The following is a 23712-nucleotide window of genomic DNA, read 5'->3' on the forward strand; positions in this document are numbered from 1 at the left end:
TTGCTTAGACGCTTGTTTAGAGAGAAGATGCACTTATGACCTCTGATAACTAGTAGTTCTCCTGATTTCCTACGTTACATGATGCACTTACTGTAAGTCGCTCTGGATAACAGCGTTGGCTAAATGACTGTAATGTGATGTAATGTCATGTCATGTAATGTCTCGGAGACAGGTTTCCCAGGTCTAAGGAAAGTAGCACTGTACATCTTGACCATGTTCAGCTCTACATACAGCTGTGAGGCAGCTTTCTCCACTATGAACTTTATTAAAACCAAATATCGTTCCAGGCTCACCAATGAGCTCCTACACATGTGTATGAGAATGGCTCCGACACCATTCCAGCCCAGATTTAAAATCTTGTCACTTCAGTTAAAAAAGTACATAAAGCCAAAATATGGAACAAATAACTTGTAATTACCAAATGTCAGGTAAAACAACCACATGTGTTCTTACAGAGGTTTAATGGTAGTACTATATACACTCACTGGCCACTTTATTAGGTACACCTTGCTAGTACCGGGTTGGACCCCCTTTTGCCTTCAGAACTGCCTTAATCCTTCGTGGCATAGATTCAACAAGGTACTGGAAACATTCCTCAGAGAGTTTGGTCCATAATGACATGATAGCATCACGCAGTTGCTGCAGATTTGTCGGCTGCACATCCATGATGCGAATCTCCCGGTCCACCACATCCCAAAGGTGCTCTATTGGATTGAGATCTGGTGACTGTGGAGGCCATTGGAGTACAGTGAACTAATTGTCATGTTCAAGAAACCAGTCTGAGATGATTCGAGCTTTCATGACATGGCGCGTTATCCTGCTGGAAGTAGCCATCAGAAGATGGGAACACTGTGGTCATAAAGGGATGGACATGGTCAGCAACAATACTCAGGTAGGCTGTGGCGTTGACACGATGCTCAATTGGTACTAAGGGGCCCAAAGTGTGCCAAGAAAATATCCCCCACACCATTACACCACCACCACCAGCCTGAACCGTTGATACAAGGCAGGATGGATCCATGCTTTCATGTTGTTGACGCCAAATTCTGACCCTACCATCCGAATATCGCAGCAGAAATCGAGACTCATCAGACCAAGCAACGTTTTTCCAATCTTCTATTGTCCAATTTTGGTGAGCCTGTGCGAATTGTAGCCTCAGTTTCCTGTTCTTAGCTGACAGGAGTGGCACCCGGTGTGGTCTTCTGCTGCTGTAGCCCATCGGCCTCAAGGTTCGACGTGTTGTGCGTTCAGAGATGCTCTTCTGCATACCTCGGTTGTAATGAGTGGTTATTTGAGTTACTGTTGCCTTTCTATCAGCTCGAACCAGTCTGGCCATTCTTCTCTGACCTCTGGCATCAACAAGGCATTTTCGCCCACAGAACTGCCGCTCACTGGATATTTTCTCTTTTTCGAACCATTCTCTGTAAACTCTTGTGATGGTTGTGCGTGAAAATCCCAGTAGATCAGCAGTTTCTGAAATACTCAGACCAGCCCGTCTGGCACCCACAACCATGCCACGTTCAAAGTCACTTAAATCACCTTTCTCCCCCATTCTGATGCTCGGTTTGAACTGCAGCAGATCGTCTTGACCATGTCTACATGCCTAAATGCACTGAGTTGCTGCCATGTGATTGGCTGATTAGAAATTTGCATTAACGAGCATTTGAACAGGTGTGCCTAATAAAGTGGCCGGTGAGTGTATATCAACACAGATTCAGGAAAAAAGTTTTAATATATTGCAATACAGGCCTATTTCGTGCGTCGCGCACTCATCAGCTGCTAATGTGGTTCAACAAAGAAACATACAGATTACGTTGCCCAGCGTCACGCACCTAATTTCGGTTGGACAGCAACCAATCAAATGAGGAAACATTTAAACTATAACAACCAACGGGGTAGGTATTTATGATGCACAACAACCGACGGTGGGGTGGAAAACATTACACATACACACACACACACACACACATATATATATATATATATATATATATATATATATATACTATATACACATATAAGCACATCGAACTGACCCTATGGAAACCTTAATCAATTTGCCTTTTGTCGAATCGACTCGTCTTGATGTCACTTGTTGTGTGTCCAGTAATCTTTCAGCCAACCGAGACCTTCATCTGTAGATCCTGAAGTAGAGACCGTTGATAAATTAAACAAATTAAGAAAACAATTGACTTGTGTACGCATAAATCTGATGTGATAAATTGCAGCCACCTCGTGGTTTGTATTCACAGCCGACGTAGCCCTGGTAGCCCTGCTGCTCCAGCATGCTGAGCAGGTACGGGAAGTTCAGCTCTCCAGCGCTGTCCGGCTCGTTACGGCCTGGAACCTGAGCTATCTGGACATGGCCTGCACAAACACACAAGTCAGGAATCAGGAACCATTTATTGTCATTTCTTTCATGTACTTGCGTACAAAAAAGAAACAAAATTCCGTCTCCCCCATCCCACAGCAGTGCGACACAAAACACAAAAACACACATCCAAGTTTCCCAAAACCGACACCACCAAAAACATACAAAAACAGAGAGAGCAAAGCTTGAAAACAAAACAAAAACAGTCCACTCAGTGCAAAACAGTCCAAACATTCCACTGCCCATGGGAACGAACGCCAGCCAGGTTGACTGTTGGAACTGCCGGTCTGCATGCGCTAGCAGTTAGCTTAGCCTGCCACGCTTCCGCATCCTGTCAGCCCGCCCTCGGTGTTTCCTCCTTGGGTGCAGCTGCAGCCGGGCTGTGGTCCCTGGGCCCACAGGACACAGCACACCAGGCTCTCCCAGCCAGACACCTTCGACACACCTCCCCGCACTCCACACAACGACACCAAAACACAGGCAACACTAGGCAAGGCCGCCACCAGACCGTCCTCAGTGTTATCGGAACTGCCGGTCTGCGCGGGCTAGCAGTTAGCTTAGCCTGCCATGCTTCCGCGTCCTGTCAGACTGCCCTCGGTGTTTCCCCCTTGGGTGCAGTTCCGGCAGGGCCGTTGTCCCTGGGCCCACAGGACGCAGCAGACCAAGGTCTCCCAGCCGATCCAGCGCCAGCTCTCCCAGCCATCAAACGAAGAGAAAACAAACAGTCACGGATGTGGACAAAGACACTGCATGGACGGTATGAATGAGGCCTCCGCAAACTGAGTTCGTGCTGCCATCTTCCCACACCAGTACTGGGTGAGGCCACAGCAAACATGAACTTGCGCCACCATCTTCCCATACCAGAAGCAGAAGCCAGTCAAGGCATTCAAATGAAACCAGGTCATGTGACCATATCTTTTTTTGAAATCAGCTGATATCACTGATTTCAGTTCATTAATTTACTATACCAGCTTAATCTGAGTCCCTGTTCCAAGGGGTCTGCAGCCTACCACAGCAAACACTGGAAGAGAGCCAGGAGATGTCCTGCACAGATCTTCCTCGTACTGGCCACACATTTCTCACATACCCATTCAATTCTATGGACAACAAGAGTCTACAGCTCCCCAACAGAAACCAGGGTACACTGAAATAAACCCACGAGAACACAGGAAGGACACGCAAACGCTACACAGTGCTGACCACTATGCTATCATGCCCCTCTTTTATCATTAACACAATGGGATCTCCAACATTCTGCAAGTTTCTTTAAGGAGATGTGAACACAAAATACAGTTAGGAAGAAAACTTATGATATCAACTAACATTCATATGAATGATTGGAAAAAAGAGGTCATACAACCACAACATCCACCTCTGAAAGTCCATTTTTATCCAGAGGTCCCTCATCATCGATGAGCTCATGAATTCCACCATTTAAACTCTTTTATCCATTCAGAGAAATTTTCCGCATGTCTTGTGTAAACGCTCTGACGTCACGTGGGCTCAGCACACGGCCAGTAAGACTGGGAGCACTGGGAGCACTGGGACGGCAGGTCATCACATCAGGTGTTTGTTAAAGGACACTGTTGGTCTGATTCATACTGCTGCCTTCCACCATCTGGTCTGTGGACGCTGATTTGGGCTTTACGCGTTTTGTCTATTCTGTATTGAAGAGTGACACCGGTGGAGTTTCTCAGCATTGAGTCTATGCGATGTCACCCATCGCTCTTCAAGCAGACTGCATGGCGCCTCCTAGTGGCACTAGCCAGCCATATGAAAACACACTACATCCTCATCTTCTTCTTGTGGCTTGTTCCCTGTTTCCTAGAAGTCATCACAGCAGATTTGATAGTTCCCATCGGTACCCAGTGAGGGCACAGCACTGACTGCGGTCTTGTCAATTCACATAATGATTTGGCAAAATGTTATGTCAGGTGCCCTTCCTGACACAACCACTAACCCTATGGATGGGGGCACAGGTAAAGCGCTGGATGCCATCTCTGTATTCAGTGCTTTACTTCCTCACTACTTCCTCATAAGCAGTCATAAACACCTGAAACTTTTTTTTTTTCGATTTTCCCCCTTTTCTCCCCAATTGCACTTGACCAATTACCCCACCCTTCTGAGCTGTCCACCCCCTCTGCCGATCTGGGGAGGGCTGCAGACTACCACGTCTCCTCCGATACATGTGGCGTTGCCAGCCGCTTCTGTTCACCTGACAGTGAGGAGTTTCACCAGGAGGACGTAGCGCGTGGGAGGATCACGCAATTCCCCCCAGTTCCCCCTCCCCCCGAACAGGCGCCCTAACCGACCACAGGAGGCACTAGTGCAGCGACCAGGACACATACCCACATCTGGCTTCCCACCCGCAAACACGGCCAATTGTGTCTGTAGGGATGCCCGACCAAAGCGGAGGTACCACGGGATTCGAACTGGGATCCCCATGTTGGTAGGCAACGGAATAGACCGCTACACTACCCGGATGCCCTACATCGCAAACTTTTCTACCGGGTTCTCAGTATTACAAGCTACCCACCCATATACATGTTTAAGTTACACTTCCTATCGCTTTACACAGACACACAGACAAAAGGCTCACTCACCAATGAGAGGAAAGAAGGTGTGTATGTTCTGCGTCAGGTTTCCATCCATTATCTGCCAGTGAAAAACATCCTGAAACACACAAATCATGTCAATATTTCTGAGTAACTGGCCTCCTTCTTTTTCATTTTTAAATGTGTCCTTACCAAGTACCCACCATTTGCAACTTGATATTCTGCTTCCCAACCCTCTCCAGTATTGAAGCAGCTGTAATTGAATAAAAAGTAAATATAAACCAATATTGAAATAATATTTGAAATATACTACTGCATGCTCAGAAATATAACCACAAAAAATACAAGACCCACAAGCCTGATTCAAAACCAAACCTTCCCGAAATAAACGTTAATTTCTTTGTTCTCATTACCTTTGGGGGCTTATGCCTGAAACAAATAAGAAAACGGGAGGAAAAGCCCAGCCCAGCCTAACCCAGCCTAACCCTGCCCAGTCTAACCCAGCCCAGCCTAACCCTGCCCAGTCTAACCCAGCCCAGCCTAACCCAGCCCAGTCTAACCCTGCCCAGCCTAACCCAGCCCAGTATAACCCAGCCTAGCCTAACCCAGCCCAGTCTAACCCAGCTCAGCCTAACCCAACCCAGCCTAACCCAGCCCAGGTAACTCAGCTCAGCCTAACCCAACCCAGTCTAACCCAGCCCAGGTTTCCTCAGTTTGGGGCTCTCACTTAAAGGATAGGTGTATGAAGCAGTTTTCAGACAATTAAAATCAAACCAGCAACGGCAGGAGAGAGAGTCAGGAATTTTACAATGCAATTTCATTTCTATGACAGCAGGAAACACATGTCTACAAATTCCAAACAGCAGCTTCATCATGTGACTTGTTCTATGATGTGGTTTTAGGGACACGACTGTTTCTTCCATGTGCCCCTGTTGTTTTCCTGCTCACTGAGTAAGTAGCGGATCAACATGACATGTAAACCGTGACTGTTAAGGTCCATTCTTTGGGGATGGCTCAACTTTTTGAAATTGCTCTCAAGGCCAAACTCAAGCTCACAAGAGACTGTTGTGATCAACAAATGGTCTGACTTTCAAGCATGCAAGCAGGTGATGAGTCTGGTCCAGACTTGACAACAAAGACAGTTAAAATGTCTTCCATCATTGTGTTACATTGTGTAAAGAACCATGTAGCTTATGGAAGCACACTGTCTTTGCTAGCGTCTATTTGGTTTACCTGTCTTTCATGATAATCTGATGTCTTACCCTGATGAGGAGAGTCCAAAAAATACCTTGGATCAGTGATCCTTGTGTTTATTGGTTCGATCAACCCAGTGATTCCTTCCTGTAGGTCATATCAAGGTGTCATTTGAATGAAATGAAAGCCACTTTATTTTGTCATTGTACAGTTACAATGGAATGTGTTCTCTGCATGTAAGCCATCCTATTGTATAGGAGCAGTGGGCAGCTGCAGCAGCCAGGGAACAACTCCAGTTCGTCTTGCCATGCCTTGCTCAGGGGCGCAGACAGGAGTATTAACACTAACATGCATGTGTTTTTGATGGTGGGAGGAAACCGGAGCACCCGCAGAAAACCCACGCAGACACGGGGGGAACATGCAAACTCCACACAGAGGACGACCTGGGACGACCCCCAAGGTTGGACTACCCCGTGGCTCGAACCTAGGACCCTCTTGCTGTGAGGGGACAGTGCTAAGCACTGTGCCACTGTGTCAGCATTTTGTGTTATTGTTGTTGAATATCCATTAATTTATTAACTGCTTATCCTGCTCGCGGGGATGCTGGAGCCTATCCCAGCAGTCATTGGGCAGCAGGCGGGGAGACACCCTGGACAGGCTGCCAGGCCATCACAGGGCCCACACACACACACACACACACACACACACACACACACACACACACACACACACACACACACACACACACACACAAACACACACACACACACAGGAACAATTTAGTATGGCCGAGCCACCTGACCTACATGTAGGCTACATGTCTTTGGACTGTGGGAGGAAACCGGAGCACCCGGAGGAAACCCATGCAGACATGGGGAGAACATGCAATCTCCAAACAGAGGACGACCCGGGCAACCCCAGAGGTTGGACTACCCCGGGGCTCAAACCCAGGACCTTCTGGCTGTGAGGCGACTGCGCTAACCACTGCGCCACAATGTCACCCATTGTTGAATATGTTGATTATTATTCAAAAATCAGTTTACATTTAATTGAATTGAAAGAAAAATATTGTTACTAAGATGTATTTATTAAAAAAACAATCAACAATCAATGACATTCAATTTACTTTAGGAGGAAACTGTCGATTACTTGGACTCAGAGGAAAGAAATGTTTAAAGCAGAAGAAAGGTATATTGATTAAGTATCTAGGTAATTGAAACTGAGAAATTGATAATACAGAAGATTATTTTAAGGATGAATCAACATATTTGTTCCAACTCTATGAATATTTGTTTCAATACAGACAACCTTAGGTGACGTGTTTTTTAGTCTTTCTCTAGAATACTTGAGAGGTTTGTGCCCTACTGACTGACTAACAGCCGAGCTCCATCCAACACCATTTACAACACAAGTTTCACCTCCACTGGGTTTGTATTGGGATATTCCACCATGTCCATATTCCATGGAATATCTTGAGATGTGAACCAAGATTGTGGCTTGGACAAAGGGGTGGGATTACAGTGGAAGTACAGTTAACTTTATGCAAATGGGGGCAGAGCTCAAGCCATGATCAGCCGTTTAATTGTACAAACGAGACTCGGGTTGTTCTCGTAGTCAGTCCTTTGGGACCTTGTTGAATTTGGTTTCCTGCTTCCCACCAGGCTGGTCATGCTCACAAGCTTCCATGTTGTCAGGGCGGACATGAGTCTATGTGAGTCCATGGTATTTGGTGGGGCACGACGGTGTGTTCACATGCCACCGGAGCAGGCATCACAGAGGTGAGACTTTCTCAACGTCACACATATGAAAAATTAACATCTCTGAGTAGCAGTCGATCAGATAGGGCAGATGAAGAAAAGTTTAAACTAGGGATTGTAGACCTGAAAGGAAGCAAGATTCAGTGACTGAATGGTCTACTTCTTGGCTAAAATATATACTGAAAACTATTTTGGTAGACCATACAGGCGAAACCCCCCCCCCCTTTTCTCACCAATTGTACCCGGCCACTTACCCCACTCTTCCCCACTTCTGAGCTGCCCCGGTCTCTGCTCCACCCCCTCTGCCGATCCGGGGAGGACTGCAGACTACCACATGCTTCCTTCGATACATTTGGAGTCACCAGCTGCTTCTTTTCACCTGACAGTGAAGAGTTTCACCAGGGGGACGTAGCACGTGGGAGGATCACGCTACCCCCCCCCCCCAACAGGCACCCCGACTGACCAGTGGAGGCGCTAGTGCAGCGACCAGGACACATACCCACATCCGGCTTCCCACCCGCAGACACGGCCAACTGTGTCTGTAGGGACGCCCAACCAAGCCGGAGGTAACACGGGGATCTGAACCGGCGAACCCTGTGTTGGTAGGCAACGGAATAGACCGCCACACTAGGCGAAAGTCATTCTTTACAGGCATGTCTGCCATTTTTATTCAGCTGAAACCGGGAGCAAAAACCAATGACAGACCAGCGGGTGTCATGTTTGGCCAATGAAGTTGCTGACAAGTGGTCAGGTTGACAGAGAGGGCGATTTGCTCCTCTGGCATGTGAAGGCACCATGAGGGGACTGCACTGTCCTGTTTGTGTTCAGGGCACTGGTCAAACCTTGGCATTCCCACTGTTAGTACGTAGGAAAAGATCGTACCTTTGAGAGGACATCTGAAGCATACTTCAGGTTCTGAACAAATGTGGTCTCCATTTCCAGGGCAACGGCAGCTCGGTCTGACCCAACAGGTATCCTTCCTGCCATCAGGTGGAGCCTGTTGGTGTAACATACATTAAGAGATATATCGCACTCATCACATCTACAACACTATGGGTGGTATAGGACCAGTTCTCAAAACGCTTAAACATGGTCTTCTCAGACAGCTAGTGTTAAAGCCCTTTCTGGGAACCAGTCCTATTAACACATGCTATTACTGGTAAGGGCCATACCCAACAGAAAACAATGACAAAGCATTTGGATTTTGTCAAGTGGAATTCAGTTTAGTTGAATTAGCTCTAGGGAGGGTTGAGCTATAAATGTTTTTGTTCAAGTCTGTCAGATGTGCTGTGTAATAGTGGCTGGCGTGGTGCCTGGGTGGTGCAGCATAAAATCTGCTGATGTCCAAACTTCAAGAGTCACAGTTCAATTCCTGGTGTAGCCTCTGATTTAGCCAGGCATAACAGGACGTCCAAACTGGCAACGATCCTGGGTGGCAGCGGTGATTTAGCTCACCATTGCAATTAGTGAGTTTCACAAACGGTGGGGAGTGAGTACAACTATGGGTGGGTAGCCTCAGCACTGGTCTGCACCCTCCTCATGGGATTGGGACAACAGCAAATTGGAAAAGCCAAACTGGGATGAAAAGGGAATGAAATACAAATGCTATCTGTCCTCTAACTATATTGTCACAGGAGTGACATTTATTTATATGACCATACAGGTAAAGTGCAGAATCAGATCTAAAAAATATGATGGCTTCAGTAGAGGTATAGATGGGATAAGACAGAAGATTCTGCAATTCTTAAAGTTAATTCCATGTTCAGTCTTAATTATAGTACATTAGACCTACTGGTGCTAAGGCTGCCTGCATACTACTACTACTACTACTACTACTACTACTACTAGTATTACTACTACCACTTTTGGCTGCTCCTGTTAGGGGTCACCACAGTGGATCATTCATTTCCATCTCTTCCTGTCCTCTGCATCTTCCTCAGTTACACCAGCCATCTGCATGTCCTCCCTCACCACATCCATAAACCTCCTCTTTGGCCTGCTTCTTTTCCTCTCCCCTGGCAGCTCCATATTCAGCATCCTTCTCCCAATATACCCTGCATCTCTCCTCCACACATGTGCAAGCCATCTCAGTCTTGCCTCTCTTACTTTGTCTCCAAACCGTCCAACGTGAGCTGTCCCTCTAATATAATCATTCCTAATCCTGTCCTTCTTCATCACTCCCACTGAAAATCTTATCATCTTTAACTTTGCCACCTCCAGCTCCACCTCCTGTCTTTTCATCAGTGTCAACTGTCTCCAAACCATATAACATAGCTTGTCTGACAACCATCGTGTAAACCTTCCCTTTAACTCTTGCTGGTACCCTTCTGTCACAAATCACTCCTGACACTCTTCTCTACCCAATCCATCCTGCCTGCACTCTCTTTTTCACAACTCTTCCGCACTCCCCGTTACTTTGAACAGTTGACCCCAAGTATTTACAGTCACATCTTCTCCTTGCATCCTCACCATTCCACTGTCCTCCCTCTCATTCATGCGTACACTACCGTTCAAAAGTTTGGGATCACCCAAACAATTTCGTGTTTTCCATGAAAAGTCACACTTATTCACCACCATATGTTGTGAAATGAATAGAAAATAGAGTCAAGACATTGACAAGGTTAGAAATAATGATTTGTATTTGAAATAAGATTTTTTTTACATCAAACTTTGCTTTCGTCAAAGAATCCTCCATTTGCAGCAATTACAGCATTGCAGACCTTTGGCATTCTAGCTGTTAATTTGTTGAGGTAATCTGGAGAAATTGCACCCCACGCTTCCAGAAGCAGCTCCCACAAGTTGGATTGGTTGGATGGGCACTTCTTTGAGCAGATTGAGTTTCTGGAGCATCACATTTGTGGGGTCAATTAAACGCTCAAAATGGCCAGAAAAAGAGAACTTTCATCTGAAACTCGACAGTCTATTCTTGTTCTTAGAAATGAAGGCTATTCCATGCGAGAAATTGCTAAGAAATTGAAGATTTCCTACACCGGTGTGTACTACTCCCTTCAGAGGACAGCACAAACAGGCTCTAACAGGTACTATTTAATGAAGATGCCAGTTGGGGACCTGTGAGGCGTCTGTTTCTCAAACTAGAGACTCTAATGTACTTATCTTCTTGCTCAGTTGTGCAACGCGGCCTCCCACTTCTTTTTCTACTCTGGTTAGAGCCTGTTTGTGCTGTCCTCTGAAGGGAGTAGTACACACCGGTGTAGGAAATCTTCAATTTCTTAGCAATTTCTCGCATGGAATAGCCTTCATTTCTAAGAACAAGAATAGACTGTCGAGTTTCAGATGAAAGTTCTCTTTTTCTGGCCATTTTGAGCGTTTAATTGACCCCACAAATGTGATGCTCCAGAAACTCAATCTGCTCAAAGAAGTGCCCATCCAACCAATCCAACTTGTGGGAGCTGCTTCTGGAAGCGTGGGGTGCAATTTCTCCAGATTACCTCAACAAATTAACAGCTAGAATGCCAAAGGTCTGCAATGCTGTAATTGCTGCAAATGGAGGATTCTTTGACGAAAGCAAAGTTTGATGTAAAAAAAATCTTATTTCAAATACAAATCATTATTTCTAACCTTGTCAATGTCTTGACTCTATTTTCTATTCATTTCACAACATATGGTGGTGAATAAGTGTGACTTTTCATGGAAAACACAAAATTGTTTGGGTGATCCCAAACTTTTGAACGGTAGTGTATGTCATCAGGACCAACTGCCTTTCCACTCTTCACCCTCTACATTGCTGCCCTCACTTCCTCCTTGTTAATCAACCGCACTTCCTGATTCACCATCCCCACATCATCCAACCTTCTCTCTCTCTCATTTTCTTCATTGATCAGCCCCTCAAAGTACTCCTTCCACCTTCTCTCTCCTCGCTCGTCAGCACATTTCCATCACTATCCTTGATCGCCCTAATTTGCTGCACATCGTTCCCAGCTTGGTCCCTCTGTCTAGCCATTCGGTACAAGTCCTTTTCTCCTTCCTTAGTGTCTAACCTGTCATACAACTCACCATACGCCTTTTCCTTTGCCACCTCTCTCTTCACTTTACGTTGCATCTCCTTGTACTTCTGTCTACTTTTTTCATCTCTCTATCTCTGTTCTTCTTTGCCAACCTCTTCCACAATCCAGTACTACATAGTTCCCAATCTTGTCACTTTTTCAGCAATTAATTTCCAGCATCTATAATGTGTTTAGAAACAAATCTCTGAATTTCATTTACACAGTCTTTAAAATTCCATGTCATAACTTGCCACAATAGCAACACCCTAGTCATAATTACCAACTGCAGGTCTCTACTGCAGTCGCTCTTGTTATTACATCAGACATGAAACAAGCGTGCACAATGGATTTACACAAACTACCAAAATGGTAGTAGAATTTTTTTTTTTTAGAATTTGTGTTCTTTATAAGCTACATTAACAAAAGACGGCATTTTAAATTACCAGACAAATTAGAATTAGCATTTACCAGGCCTTTGGCATCTTCTAAGGGTAACAGGATGTTAGGTAAAATGCATCACTTCCAGTGCAGCACTAACATTTCCCACCAGTTTACTTAGCAGTCTCATCTCATCTCATCATCAGCCGGTCCTCCGGGGTCGGGTCGCGGTGGCAGCAAGCTAAGTAGGGCACTCCAGACGTCCCTCTCCCCAGCAACCCCTTCCAGCTTCTCCTGGGGGATTCAAAGGCATTCCCTGGCCAGACTGAACACATAGTCCCTCCAGCGAGTTCTGAGTTTAGCCTGGGGTCTCCCCCCAGTTGGATGTGCCCGGAAAACCTCCAATAGAAGGCGCCCAGGAGGCATCCGGATCAGATGCCCGAACCACCTCAACTGACTCCTTTTGACACGAAGGAGCAGCGGCTCTACTCCGAGCTCCCTCCGGATGTCCGAGCTCCTCACCCTATCTCTAAGGTGGAGCCCAGACACCTTGTGGAGGAAACTCATTTCAGCCGCTTGTATCTGCGATCTCACCCTTTCGGTCACTACCCAAAGCTCATGACCATAGGTGAGGGTTGGAACGAAGATTGACTGGTAAATTGAGAGCTTTGCATTCTGGCTCTGCTCCCTCTTCACCACAATGGCCCCATCCAACGTCCGCATACTGCTGATGCTGCACAAATCCACCTGTCAATCTCCCGCTCCATCCCACCCTCACTCGTGAACAAGACCTCAAGATACTTGAACTCCTTCACTTGAGGCAACAACTCATCCCCATGGTTGGTGTACTAACAGTACACCAGCCATTAAGACTAAGCAATAGTGAAGGGTCTCACGAAAAACTTAATGTCTTGTTGCATCTCAAACAGCCCGATTGCAACATTAATAGCAATTAAGAATGTATATTTTACCCTAAAAAGCTGTCAAATGAAGCTTTGAATCTCTAGATGCAATGTATCCATTCTCCTATGATGTCTCAGCACATTAGTTTTTAGCTTCCCTTCCTAACCTCTTCTAGTAGTCAATCTAAAATGGAAGGTCTTTACATCACAAAAAGGAAGGTGGACTGGGTTATGTTTGTCTTTTTTACCACTTAGCTTGGCAATTCTCATTTATTCTCCAAGTTATTGGAAATTGCACGCTTTGCCATGCTCTGCATGTCTTTTAGATTTTTTCAGCTAACAAATCATTGCAACGTTTTCTGAATATTCAGTTTAAAAAGAAATAACACAGAAGGTAATTCAACAAATACCTTTTGTGTATTTAGGTGTGTGTAGGAGGGGACTGAGATGAAGGTATATAATTCTTAGGCTGGGTTTCAGAGACAAAAAGCACATCCAAATGCCTCATATTCCTCATGCGAGTACAGACGTCACTTGGCAAAATCTGCATCGGCAATTGTGGCTGCAGGCAACGATTCATAGAAATGTTCAAGAATGAAGTAGCCACTTCTACACAGCATGTCTGCAGGGAATTTTGAAGGACACAGGATTGTTTGGTTAGAGCCTGCAAAATGTACAGCTAGTTATACTTTGAGCATACTCAAAAACTTTGGTAGTGGGACAGCGATGGGCAACATGATCCAGAAAGGGCTGGTGTGGGTGCAGGTCTTTGTTCCAACCAAGCAGATACACACCTGAGTCTACAAATCAAGGTCCTTAACAAAGACTGTTAGTTGATTAATAGAATCAGGTGTGTAACTGCTTGGTTGGAACAAAGACCTGCACCCACACCTGCCCTTTTTGGATCACCTTGCCCATCCCTGTGTGTGTGTGTGTGTGTGTGTGTGTGTGTGTGTGTGTGTGTGTGTGTGTGTGTGTGTGTGTGTGTGTGTGTGTGTGTGTTTTTTAAAATTTATTTGCCCGGCCCCTTTTCTCCCCAATTGTACCTGGCCAATTTCCATATTTTACAAGCTGTCCCAGTTGTTCCTCCACCTCCTCTGCCGATCCGGGGAGGGCTGCAGACTACCACATGCTTCCTCTGATACATGTGGAGTCACCAGCCACTTCTTTTCACCTGACAGTGAGGAGTTTCACCAGGGGGACGTAGCGCGTGGGAGGATCACGCTATTCCCCCCAGTTCCCACTCCCCCCCGAACTTGCGCCCCGATCAACCAGAGGGGGCGCTAGTGCAGCAATCAGGACACAATACCCACATCCGGCTTCCCACCCGCAGACACGGCCAATTATGTCTGTAGGGATGCCCAACCAAGCCAGAGGTAACACGGGGATTCAAACCAGTGATCCCCATTTTGGTAAGCAACGGAATAGACTGCCACGTCACCGGGACGCCCCCATCCAGTGGCGTAGGCAGAAATTGTATTTTGGGTGGGCCAGTAAAAAAGTGGATGGGCCAACTTTTCCTAGAAAAAAGGATTTAAAAACTAAAGCAGAATAAACTAAAGGAGAAACATAGACAAACTGAGGAAACCGACATTTTTATTTGTAATATTCTGCTTTACAAAATCAATAATAGCAAAACACTGCCTACACAACATGCTCAATCAACAGAGCTCAGGAAAGGCTGTGCACAACACTATAGACAAAAACCTGTCTATTACATCAGAGTAAAATATATTTGCTTCTGCAGAAACAGCTCTACAGCGCATGGCACTGTTAACTATTTTATTGCACCAAGTTGGCAACTAAACATGAACACAAACAGCAATTGCATGACATGGCATACATCAGACTTAATTGCACTACTGTAATATAGCCCTTGTGCATTAATTACAGCCATTGCCACTTCACTACCACGGACAGCTCACAAATGACAGCAAATATGCAAGATGTTCTCATAAATCAGCAGTAAAAAACAAAACAAAGAATGAAAACACTCAGTGGAGCATGAGTTGAATTAAGAAATAAGACCCTCCTTCATTTCTACTAACTAAATCACACATACATTGAAATCTGGTTGAAATTTAGCTTCTGTGAGGAAAAAATGAGCAACTCATTTAAAATAAACAATGTAGCATATTAACAGCAGGCCTACATGTATGTGGCTACTACACAACGCACCGTTATTTAAAGTGAAATCCCTTCACATCACAACTATGTAGCAGTGGTAAATGAATAAAACAGGCCTACCTTTTGTTTTCATGGCCTACAAAACAAGGCGCAAACGCCTGGGTTTTACACTGAATACAGTGATGATCTCATCATAGTTCAAAGAGTCACAGAGTTCCTTTTCAAAGGACAAAATGGACAGGTTGTTGAGACAGGCAGTACTCATGGATGCTCTGAGGTGCGTTTTAATCCGACCTGCAGTGGAAAACAGTCTCTCAACACCACAAGAAGTCATGGGAAGAGTAGTGATGACTCGAAGTAGTTTATTGAGGGTAGGAAAAACATCAGAAGCACAAATGTCCAAAACTTCCATGAGGAATGGAAATTCAAGCCCATTAGCCACTTTCCGACATAGTTGCTCAATGAATACCGTTAACTCAGCATCCTCAACCGAGATGTGATAGTGATTACATGGGGTCTGCGCAAACGTCTTAAGAGTGTGGAAGAAACGTTGCTGCTGCCCTCATTATTCCATACTGATCCTCTTGGAAACGAGTGTCCAGCTCTGTCAGTTGTCTGTCAAGAATGTCATACCAGAGGTGTCGCAGGTCATCATCATTTCTCACACTAGTTGCTTTTACCAAACTAGTTGTGACCACAGATTCTGCGAGCCTCACCGGGAGCCTTCTCCCTCTGGCCCCGGCTGTGAAGTCCCAGCTCGTGATTTCATATTTCTGCATCAGCTCTTCTGTCAGCTTCATCACTTGTTCAAAACCACACTTTGAATTGTCTCTGAACCGAGCAAAGTTCTCTTTTAGTCCCTCAATGAGGTCGATGCACTCAGAAACTGACAGTGTCAGGCTTTGTAAACCCCGTGTAGCAAAATCGCTCGTTTGAAATAATTTCCCAAATGTGACGAGTAAGAATATTAACGTTTTTTGTTTGCATCTGTTGGAGCAGGGACTGCGCCTCAACCTTTGTTGGTCCGCTGCTTTCAGCATACTCAGCAAGTACCTCTAATATTACGTCGAGTAACGTCAGTATTTTGCTCACTGCTCCAGATTTGGAGCTCCAGCGCGTGTCTACTGACCGCTCAAGTTCCATGCACACGCGTCCTGGATGCAGCTCCTTTTGCACCTCCACAAGCCTTGCGTGTCTGCTGCTGCCTGTCATGAAACTATGTATATCATTCACTGTGTCAAAAAAAATGTGCTGACATGCCCGGAGACTTTTGATGCTGCACAGAGTACCAAATTCAGTCTGTGAGAATTACAGTGGACATACACAGCCTGAGGAAAAGTTTGTTTTAGAATAACATGCACACCTCCCTTGTGTCCTGACATAATGGAGACCCCGTTGAAACTGAAGCCAACACAGAGAGATGGGTCAAGCTGCAGTGGTTCAATCACCTGCAATATTTTCTCTGAAATACCCCCTGCGCTCATGTCACTTGTGTCCATGAACCCGATCGCCCGTTCTTTTATTTTTCCTCCGTGAATGTATCTCACACAAACAGCTACGAGTTCACATTTTGACTCATCCTTGCATTCGTCTGCCACGAGTGCATAATAGGTGCCCGGTTCACATATTTCTGCTTTGATCTTGCGCAACAGCAAAGAGGCAGCTGACTCCAGCAGCTCATTTTGAACATCAAAGTTCCGTTTCTGGGCAGCTGCTCTAGACGAGTTTGGATCTGTGGATCATATTTGCACATGAACTTGAACAGCTCAAGGAAGTTTCCTTTATTGAGAGCGTCCACCTCCTCCCTGTGTCCTCGCAGGGGGATGTCCTGCTTGGCACAAAACAGTACAATATCCAAAACGATTTTTAGATGCTCCCGATTCCTCTCGATGAATGAATGGTCCATGGCATCACGGTTCATTTGGTTTAGCACATTTCCCTGGCCTGAAGTTTGGTTGGCCCGGTAGCTTAGAAACTTTTCCAGTGAAACTGAGTGAGGCTTACTCCTCTCGTGTTTCTCACATGCCTGACGCAGGTGTTTCCAGTCCACAAACCCCTCTCTCACAAGTGGGCCATCAGCTCCGCTGGGGAAATGTCTGCACATTTTACAGAAAAGCGCATCCGTTTTCACACTGTATTCCAACCAAGAAAACTGTCCATACCACTTGGATGAGAAGCACCGTGACTTTACATTTTTAATCGTGCAGGGAAATTCCTTCAGATTTGGCTGTGAAGGTGGTTCATCAATTGCTGATAAATCGGCGGGTAAAGCCACATTAGGCTGACCGGCAGACAGCACTGGCTGTGGGTAGCAAGTGGCTGGGGTTGGCGCCGGCGAGCTAACCGTCTTGTGGGCTGATGAATCTGTAGAACTGGGCTGGGTGGACTCAGTTGTTGGAGGCAGTTGTGTGGCTTCCTCCTCGACTCTTGCTCTTTTAAAGTAACACATTAAGGAACTTTGTTCAGCCATTGTTCTGGCAGTGACGCTACGCCAGGTAAAAAATCCCCGTGTCACCATCAGAATTGTTCCGGAGGCTTCTTTCAACTTGTTTCAGCAGTTCCGTTTTAAATCAGATGACAAATTAAACACTCATAACAAGTCAACAATAAATCCATTTTATATTTACTTCTTTTCATATACGAGTTTTAATTTATTTTAATTTTATTTTCTAACAAATTAATGAATTTTGATCAAAAATGGATGGGTGGGCCAGTGACTAGTTTGGGCGACACTGGCCCACCTGAGCCCATTACTGGCTATGCGCCTGCCCCCATCCCATCAGTTATCAGCTTCAGGTGTGACAAATTAACAACATCCACTTTATAAACCACAGTGATCCTGAGCTGACTGACACGAACACGGGGACCCAATTAGCAAGCGAGCGAGAGGGAGAGGGAGAGGGAGGGGGGGTTGTGTTCACCACCTAACTTGTGTCTGCCTCTCCACCCTGAACCCTCTCACTGGCAACAGTCTTGCCACAAACTTCTAAAGATATTTTCAAACTTAAAATCCCAAGAATTTTGAAAATGCTTTGTGTCACACACATAATGACAGACTAATTTGTATTTCTTATTGTTGTCTTGGTTGTACATATACTCAGACGACACGTGGCAAAGACAGATAATAATAATAATAATAATAATAATAATAACAGATCACACACTTGTAGAAAAAACAGCTTCAGATTTAAAGTCACATGAATTTTGTGTGATCCAATGTGATGCCAACCAAGACAACATGAGAGGCCAGCTAGACTCATCTTGCTGTGCACAGTGAAAATAAAATAAGCACAAAACAAAGGATTCAGTGCTTGTAATAATTTTTATTTTTTATTTTTGAGATATTATATTGATCCCTGTGGGGAAATTATGCACTGCATTTAACTCGTCCTAGTGTGCAGCTAGGAGCAGTGGACAGTTGCCGTGCAGCACCCGGGGACCAGCTCTAGTTCGTCTTGCCATGCCTTGCTCAGGGGCACAGACAGGAGCATTAACTCTAACATGCATATCTTTTTGATGGTGGGGGAAACCGGAGCACCCAGAGAAAACCCACCGCAGACAAGGGGAGAACATGCAAACTCCACACAGAGGATGACCTGGGATGACCCCCAAGGTTGGACAACCCCGGGGTTCGAACCCAGGAAATCTTGCTGAGAGGTGACCGTGCTAACCCCTGGGTCACTGTGCCGCCCAAATAAGTTATACTTTCACTTGCATCATTTTTTAAATCCTCCCGTTTGCCTCTGTTTTACCTCCCTGCGATGACGGTGATTCTTAAAACACTACAGGAATTAAATTGGGACAGATGTCAACTCACACATATGAAAATTATTTGATAAAAATCAGGTCAGCTCTGTCTGAGTTAATTGGGTGATTAACACCTAACCTGTAAAACTGGTGTTCCTGAGTAATCAAACCAGGATCTCCAGTCTCATTATCGAGATGGTCCAGTCACGCTCTGGTGTTTCCCACATTATCAATTAAAGTGAGAGACACGTTTACTGGTGCATCTCTGAGGTTACTTCGTCCATTACCTTTTGCAGTTTAAAGCTCTTGCATATTGCACAGCCAGATCTAGACCACGTTTGAACTCTGCTTCTCTTCCAGGGACTGCTCCAAGTCCAAGGTCCCCCGCCTTGACGTCACCTGAAATGTATTCGCCAATGTCAACACCATTACTGATGGATCATTAATCACATTATTTTTATTATTAATTTTATTATTATCAATTAACACCATCACCATTTTCCACAACACTTAAGAACAGCGGGTGCTAAATGTCATGACCTACAAGACAAACACTGCTTAATGTTGAGGCTGTGTGAGGTACTTCTTCAAATCCACCTCTGATCCACTATCCATCCAACTTGTTTTCAATCCCTTTCCATGAAACTACTCCCAAGACTACCAGTGACTGACACCAAATCTACTGTTAAGCATGTACTGACTGACTGAAATATTGTGACATTGCACAAGGGGATGAATATTTTTTAGTAAATAGTTCTTAATTTATATTAGCGGACTAAGATATCTATGCAAAGCCATTTACCTGTCTACCATTCCTGTGCTGAGCTGCAGAAATCTTACTAAAACACACAGATAATGTCCCCCAAGACTACGGGCCTCATGTGAGCTAGTTTAGACTAAATAGTTGGTGAGACTAAAATTAATTAGTTGTCTTTAGACAGCTCCGAGGTGCTATGCAAAAAAATCACATCAACTTAATGCATTTAATGCACTGTTTCTGTTTCAATTTCAATTTAACGTAAAATAATTTAATTCTTTGTTTTCATGAGTGACCCATCACAGGGGATGAAACGGAGCTCGTGATCTGGAAAACTGAACAGTTGTTGGTGTGTCTAGGAAAAGTAACATAGGGACTTCCAATTAATGGTAAGCCAAGACACATCAATTCTTTAACTCAGAGGTGTCCTGACACGATGGCTTGTCTCTGGAACACCAGTCAGCTGCCATGGTGGGTTGGCTGTAGTGGTGTGACATGTCACAATACTATAACCGAGTGTCCCCATGCATGAAGTTACTGAGCATGTAAAGCGTAACACGGGTGATAGAAGAAACCCAAGTGTTAAACATTAACCTGGAAGAGATGACCTGCTACTGTGGAAGGTTGACCAGTGTTTCCAGGACTCATGGGATATAATACCATGTCTTGATTTAAAAATACATAATGTTGTGAATAAACTAGTACAATATACAGCAGGGTGTGTGCCTGTTTGCTAGTGGATTACAGCATTCAAGCTAAAAACAAAAAATAAAACAGTGCACTTCTGAGTGTTGGGTAGTTTAAATTATACATGAATTTCCCAACTTCATATAGCCTGCCCCATGCAACACGCCACAGTACAGATTGCATGTATACTGTTGACCTTTTTGGCACCACCCTTTTAGATCTCCTCCCAACACCCCTGGTCTCCTGCACACGTCTAACATACAGGGCTCAACGCTTTGAGTTGTTAACAGGGTCTGGCTCTCACAAATCACCCTTCCGAGCCTCACATGTAGCTGAACGTTTCAGCCGAACTGACCGCAGCTCAGCATGTAGCTGCACATCAGGTTTTGGTGGATATGACCCAGTTGTGTGACACCTTGACACATGGTGACAGACGTCATGGTGGAAGCTCGATAACTGCGGGTCTACCCTACAGCTTCACTGCACTCCTGCAGTATCTGGAAACCGGATTTCTGGACGTTTTCATGAATCCCAGACACATGATTTTGGTTCTGTGGGATCACGACACCTGGGCTGGAAGTACTGCTTCAACCACAAACCACCACCACCGACATCCAAACCATGCGTCCGCGATATGGACGTGTGGGACCCACGGTGTCCATTGCCCAATATGTCCAACATTACCGTGGGTCCCACAAATGCAAGACCGAAGCCACCAGAGTTAAAAAAGAAAAAAAGGATAAAAGTAAGAATTAAGGTTCGAGTCCAGAGAACTTTACCGGAAGGGGTGTTTATGAGGACCACTTCCAGTCCGGTGGCCTCCCTGGCTCTCCGGAGCTCCGGGATCTCCGTGTCGTACAGCCAGGCGGCTTCCACCGCCTGAAACCCGGCAGCCGCAGCCGCATAGATCCTCTGGGTAAAGTCCGGCAGTTCTGTGAACAACCATGAAATATTGGCGCTGAACTTCAGCGGCATTCTGCTGTGCGGCGGCGTGAGGAGGGCTGGCGGTGTATTTACCTTACGCGTTGACTTCCCCTTTGACCCCGCTATGTGAACGTCCACCGAGCGTGTGGTTGGTCATTCGGGGGGCGGGGTTTCCGACAATGTCGTTAACGTTTAAGATGCGAAAAGTAGACCACGGCGTAGTTCCTAGCGTTATGTTTCCTAAACGTTTCTCTTTACGTCATAGCCTTTGCGGTCCGTAAAGCATGTCGTAAAATACGTCGTAGCGCGCTCAGCGGAATCGCTATCGAGGAAGTTTTGTTTTTATCAAGACTAAAGGATTTTGTCCTTTCCAACTTCGATTTCTAGAGACAATATAACATTTGGTATGATTTTGCAAAACAAAAACGACGAACTCTGTTCCAATGTAACCCTCTGCTTAGCCAAATTCTTTATTCATAAAAATAGATACTTTAAGTCATCACCCAAATTTGTTGTTTTTTTAAATGAATTTAGATTATACTTGAAATCTTTAAAACTAATGACCGATACAAAAGCTCTAGAGATATATGAGGTGTTAAGACATTTTCCCACTGAATCAGAAGACTGATATCCTTATTAATTCCCCCTTGTATGATGGACTATGTTTTATTATTTTTCAATTAGTGTATGTCATGTATTTGATTTATTATTGTTTGTACCCTTATTTTCATAATACATTACCGTATATTTGTCATGTGACATTCAATCTCTATGCACTTCCTGATATACTGTATAGAAATGTTTACATACTGTTCCCTTTGACACTTTGGATATATCTACGTATTTTTGGATGGAATGTATATTTGCCATGTTTGTTTTGTAATGCACTTTTTTCAAGAATCTGTACATGAATATGAACAATGTTCAATAAAAAAAAGTTTTTATCAAGACTACAGATACACAAACACACCAGACAAAGCCACTATGCTCTAACACAACAGAGCAGGCTAAGAACAGAGCATCACACATGTCAAAGACAATGAGAACGAAACAAGGAAACAAAAAAGGAAAATTAAAAAGAGATAAAATAAAATAGGACAATGCAATATTCTAGGGGTTAAATTACATTAAATTGTTCAGATGCAAAGAATAAATTTTGGGCATTTCTGTTTTTCATACATTTTAGAGATTTGGACGAAGTTATTAAATCGGTTTTAAAGGCTGATAAACAGGGATGCGTTTTGCAATATTTACATTTGTGCATGAAATATTTTGCCAAAATAATCACATTATTCAACAAGAATTCTATATTTCTATCCTCCATAAACACTCCAAATTTGACACTTACTTGTAGAAATGGCGGTAGAGCACTAATGCTCGACTTCATCCATACATACAAATTATACCAAAACTTATAAGTAAAGTTACCATGGAAAAATAAATGATTGATTCTATGTCTGTCTTGCAGAATTGGCAGAAATTACAATCTACATTAAATTTTAAACTTATAAATTCACTGGAGGGGTAAATATCATTAATTATCTTGAAGTGAACCTCTTTGGCTTTGGAGGGGGTAGGGAATGAAATGTATCTTTTTCTAATTTTATGGGCATTCAAATTTGAGTACATGTCTAAAATATAATTCCTTCTTAAAGGGTCAGGATAGCATATCCTCAACAGAGAGTTTCTGATAAAGATATTATTGCAGGTTCTGTCGACACATTTTAAGTTGTCAATTATTAAGGGGTGAAGTGTGGGGCTGACAGAGGAGTAAATAAGACACTGTGAGACCATCATCTTGAGTTGTATAGGGATTGCAACTGTTACCATGACATAGACCTTTACAGAGGAGGATAAACTATATTTCAAACACAACTCATTATAATTCACTAGCTTGCCTCTGTCATCCATGATGTGTGTAACGGACCAAATACCCTTCTTCCACCACTCTTCCAAAACCACGGATTTTCCCTTAAACAGGACACATCTATTATTCCAAATTGGAACTGCATGGGGGGGGGGTAAAGTTGTGTTTAAACAACAGTTTCCAATATTGCAAAACTTGTTTATGAAAGGCTGATAAACGTAACGGTATCTTGGACAGTTCAAAATCACAGTTCAAAAGAAAAGCAGTCATTCCCAACTTTTTAAAGATTGCATTAGGAATGGCATACCAAATCACAGTCTCATCCATGACAAAGGCTTTTAGCCACTTCAGTTTGATCATACCATTCATAATGTCAAAATCAATAGCATTCAACCCCCCGTTTTCATAACTTTTCAAGAGGTCACTTTTCCTGATATAATGA

General features: G+C 44.4%; 1 protein-coding gene across 1 annotated transcript; it reads right to left on the reverse strand.

The window, feature by feature from the left end:
* Nucleotides 1-254: 254 nt before the first annotated feature.
* hyi (hydroxypyruvate isomerase) lies at nt 255-21475 on the reverse strand. The gene is made up of 8 exons (XM_056277143.1): nt 21259-21475; nt 19323-19434; nt 8760-8874; nt 6189-6267; nt 5130-5179; nt 4975-5044; nt 2233-2367; nt 255-2144 (listed from the first exon to the last, which is right to left on the reverse strand). The coding sequence occupies exons 1-8, from the start codon at nt 21452-21454 to the stop codon at nt 2089-2091; spliced, it is 813 nt and encodes a 270-aa protein (XP_056133118.1). The 5' UTR covers nt 21455-21475; the 3' UTR covers nt 255-2088.
* Between the last annotated feature and the right edge of the window lie 2237 nt (nt 21476-23712).

Source organism: Lampris incognitus, chromosome 3 (assembly GCF_029633865.1).
Source record: "Lampris incognitus isolate fLamInc1 chromosome 3, fLamInc1.hap2, whole genome shotgun sequence".
In the NCBI taxonomy this organism is placed as follows: domain Eukaryota; kingdom Metazoa; phylum Chordata; class Actinopteri; order Lampriformes; family Lampridae; genus Lampris; species Lampris incognitus.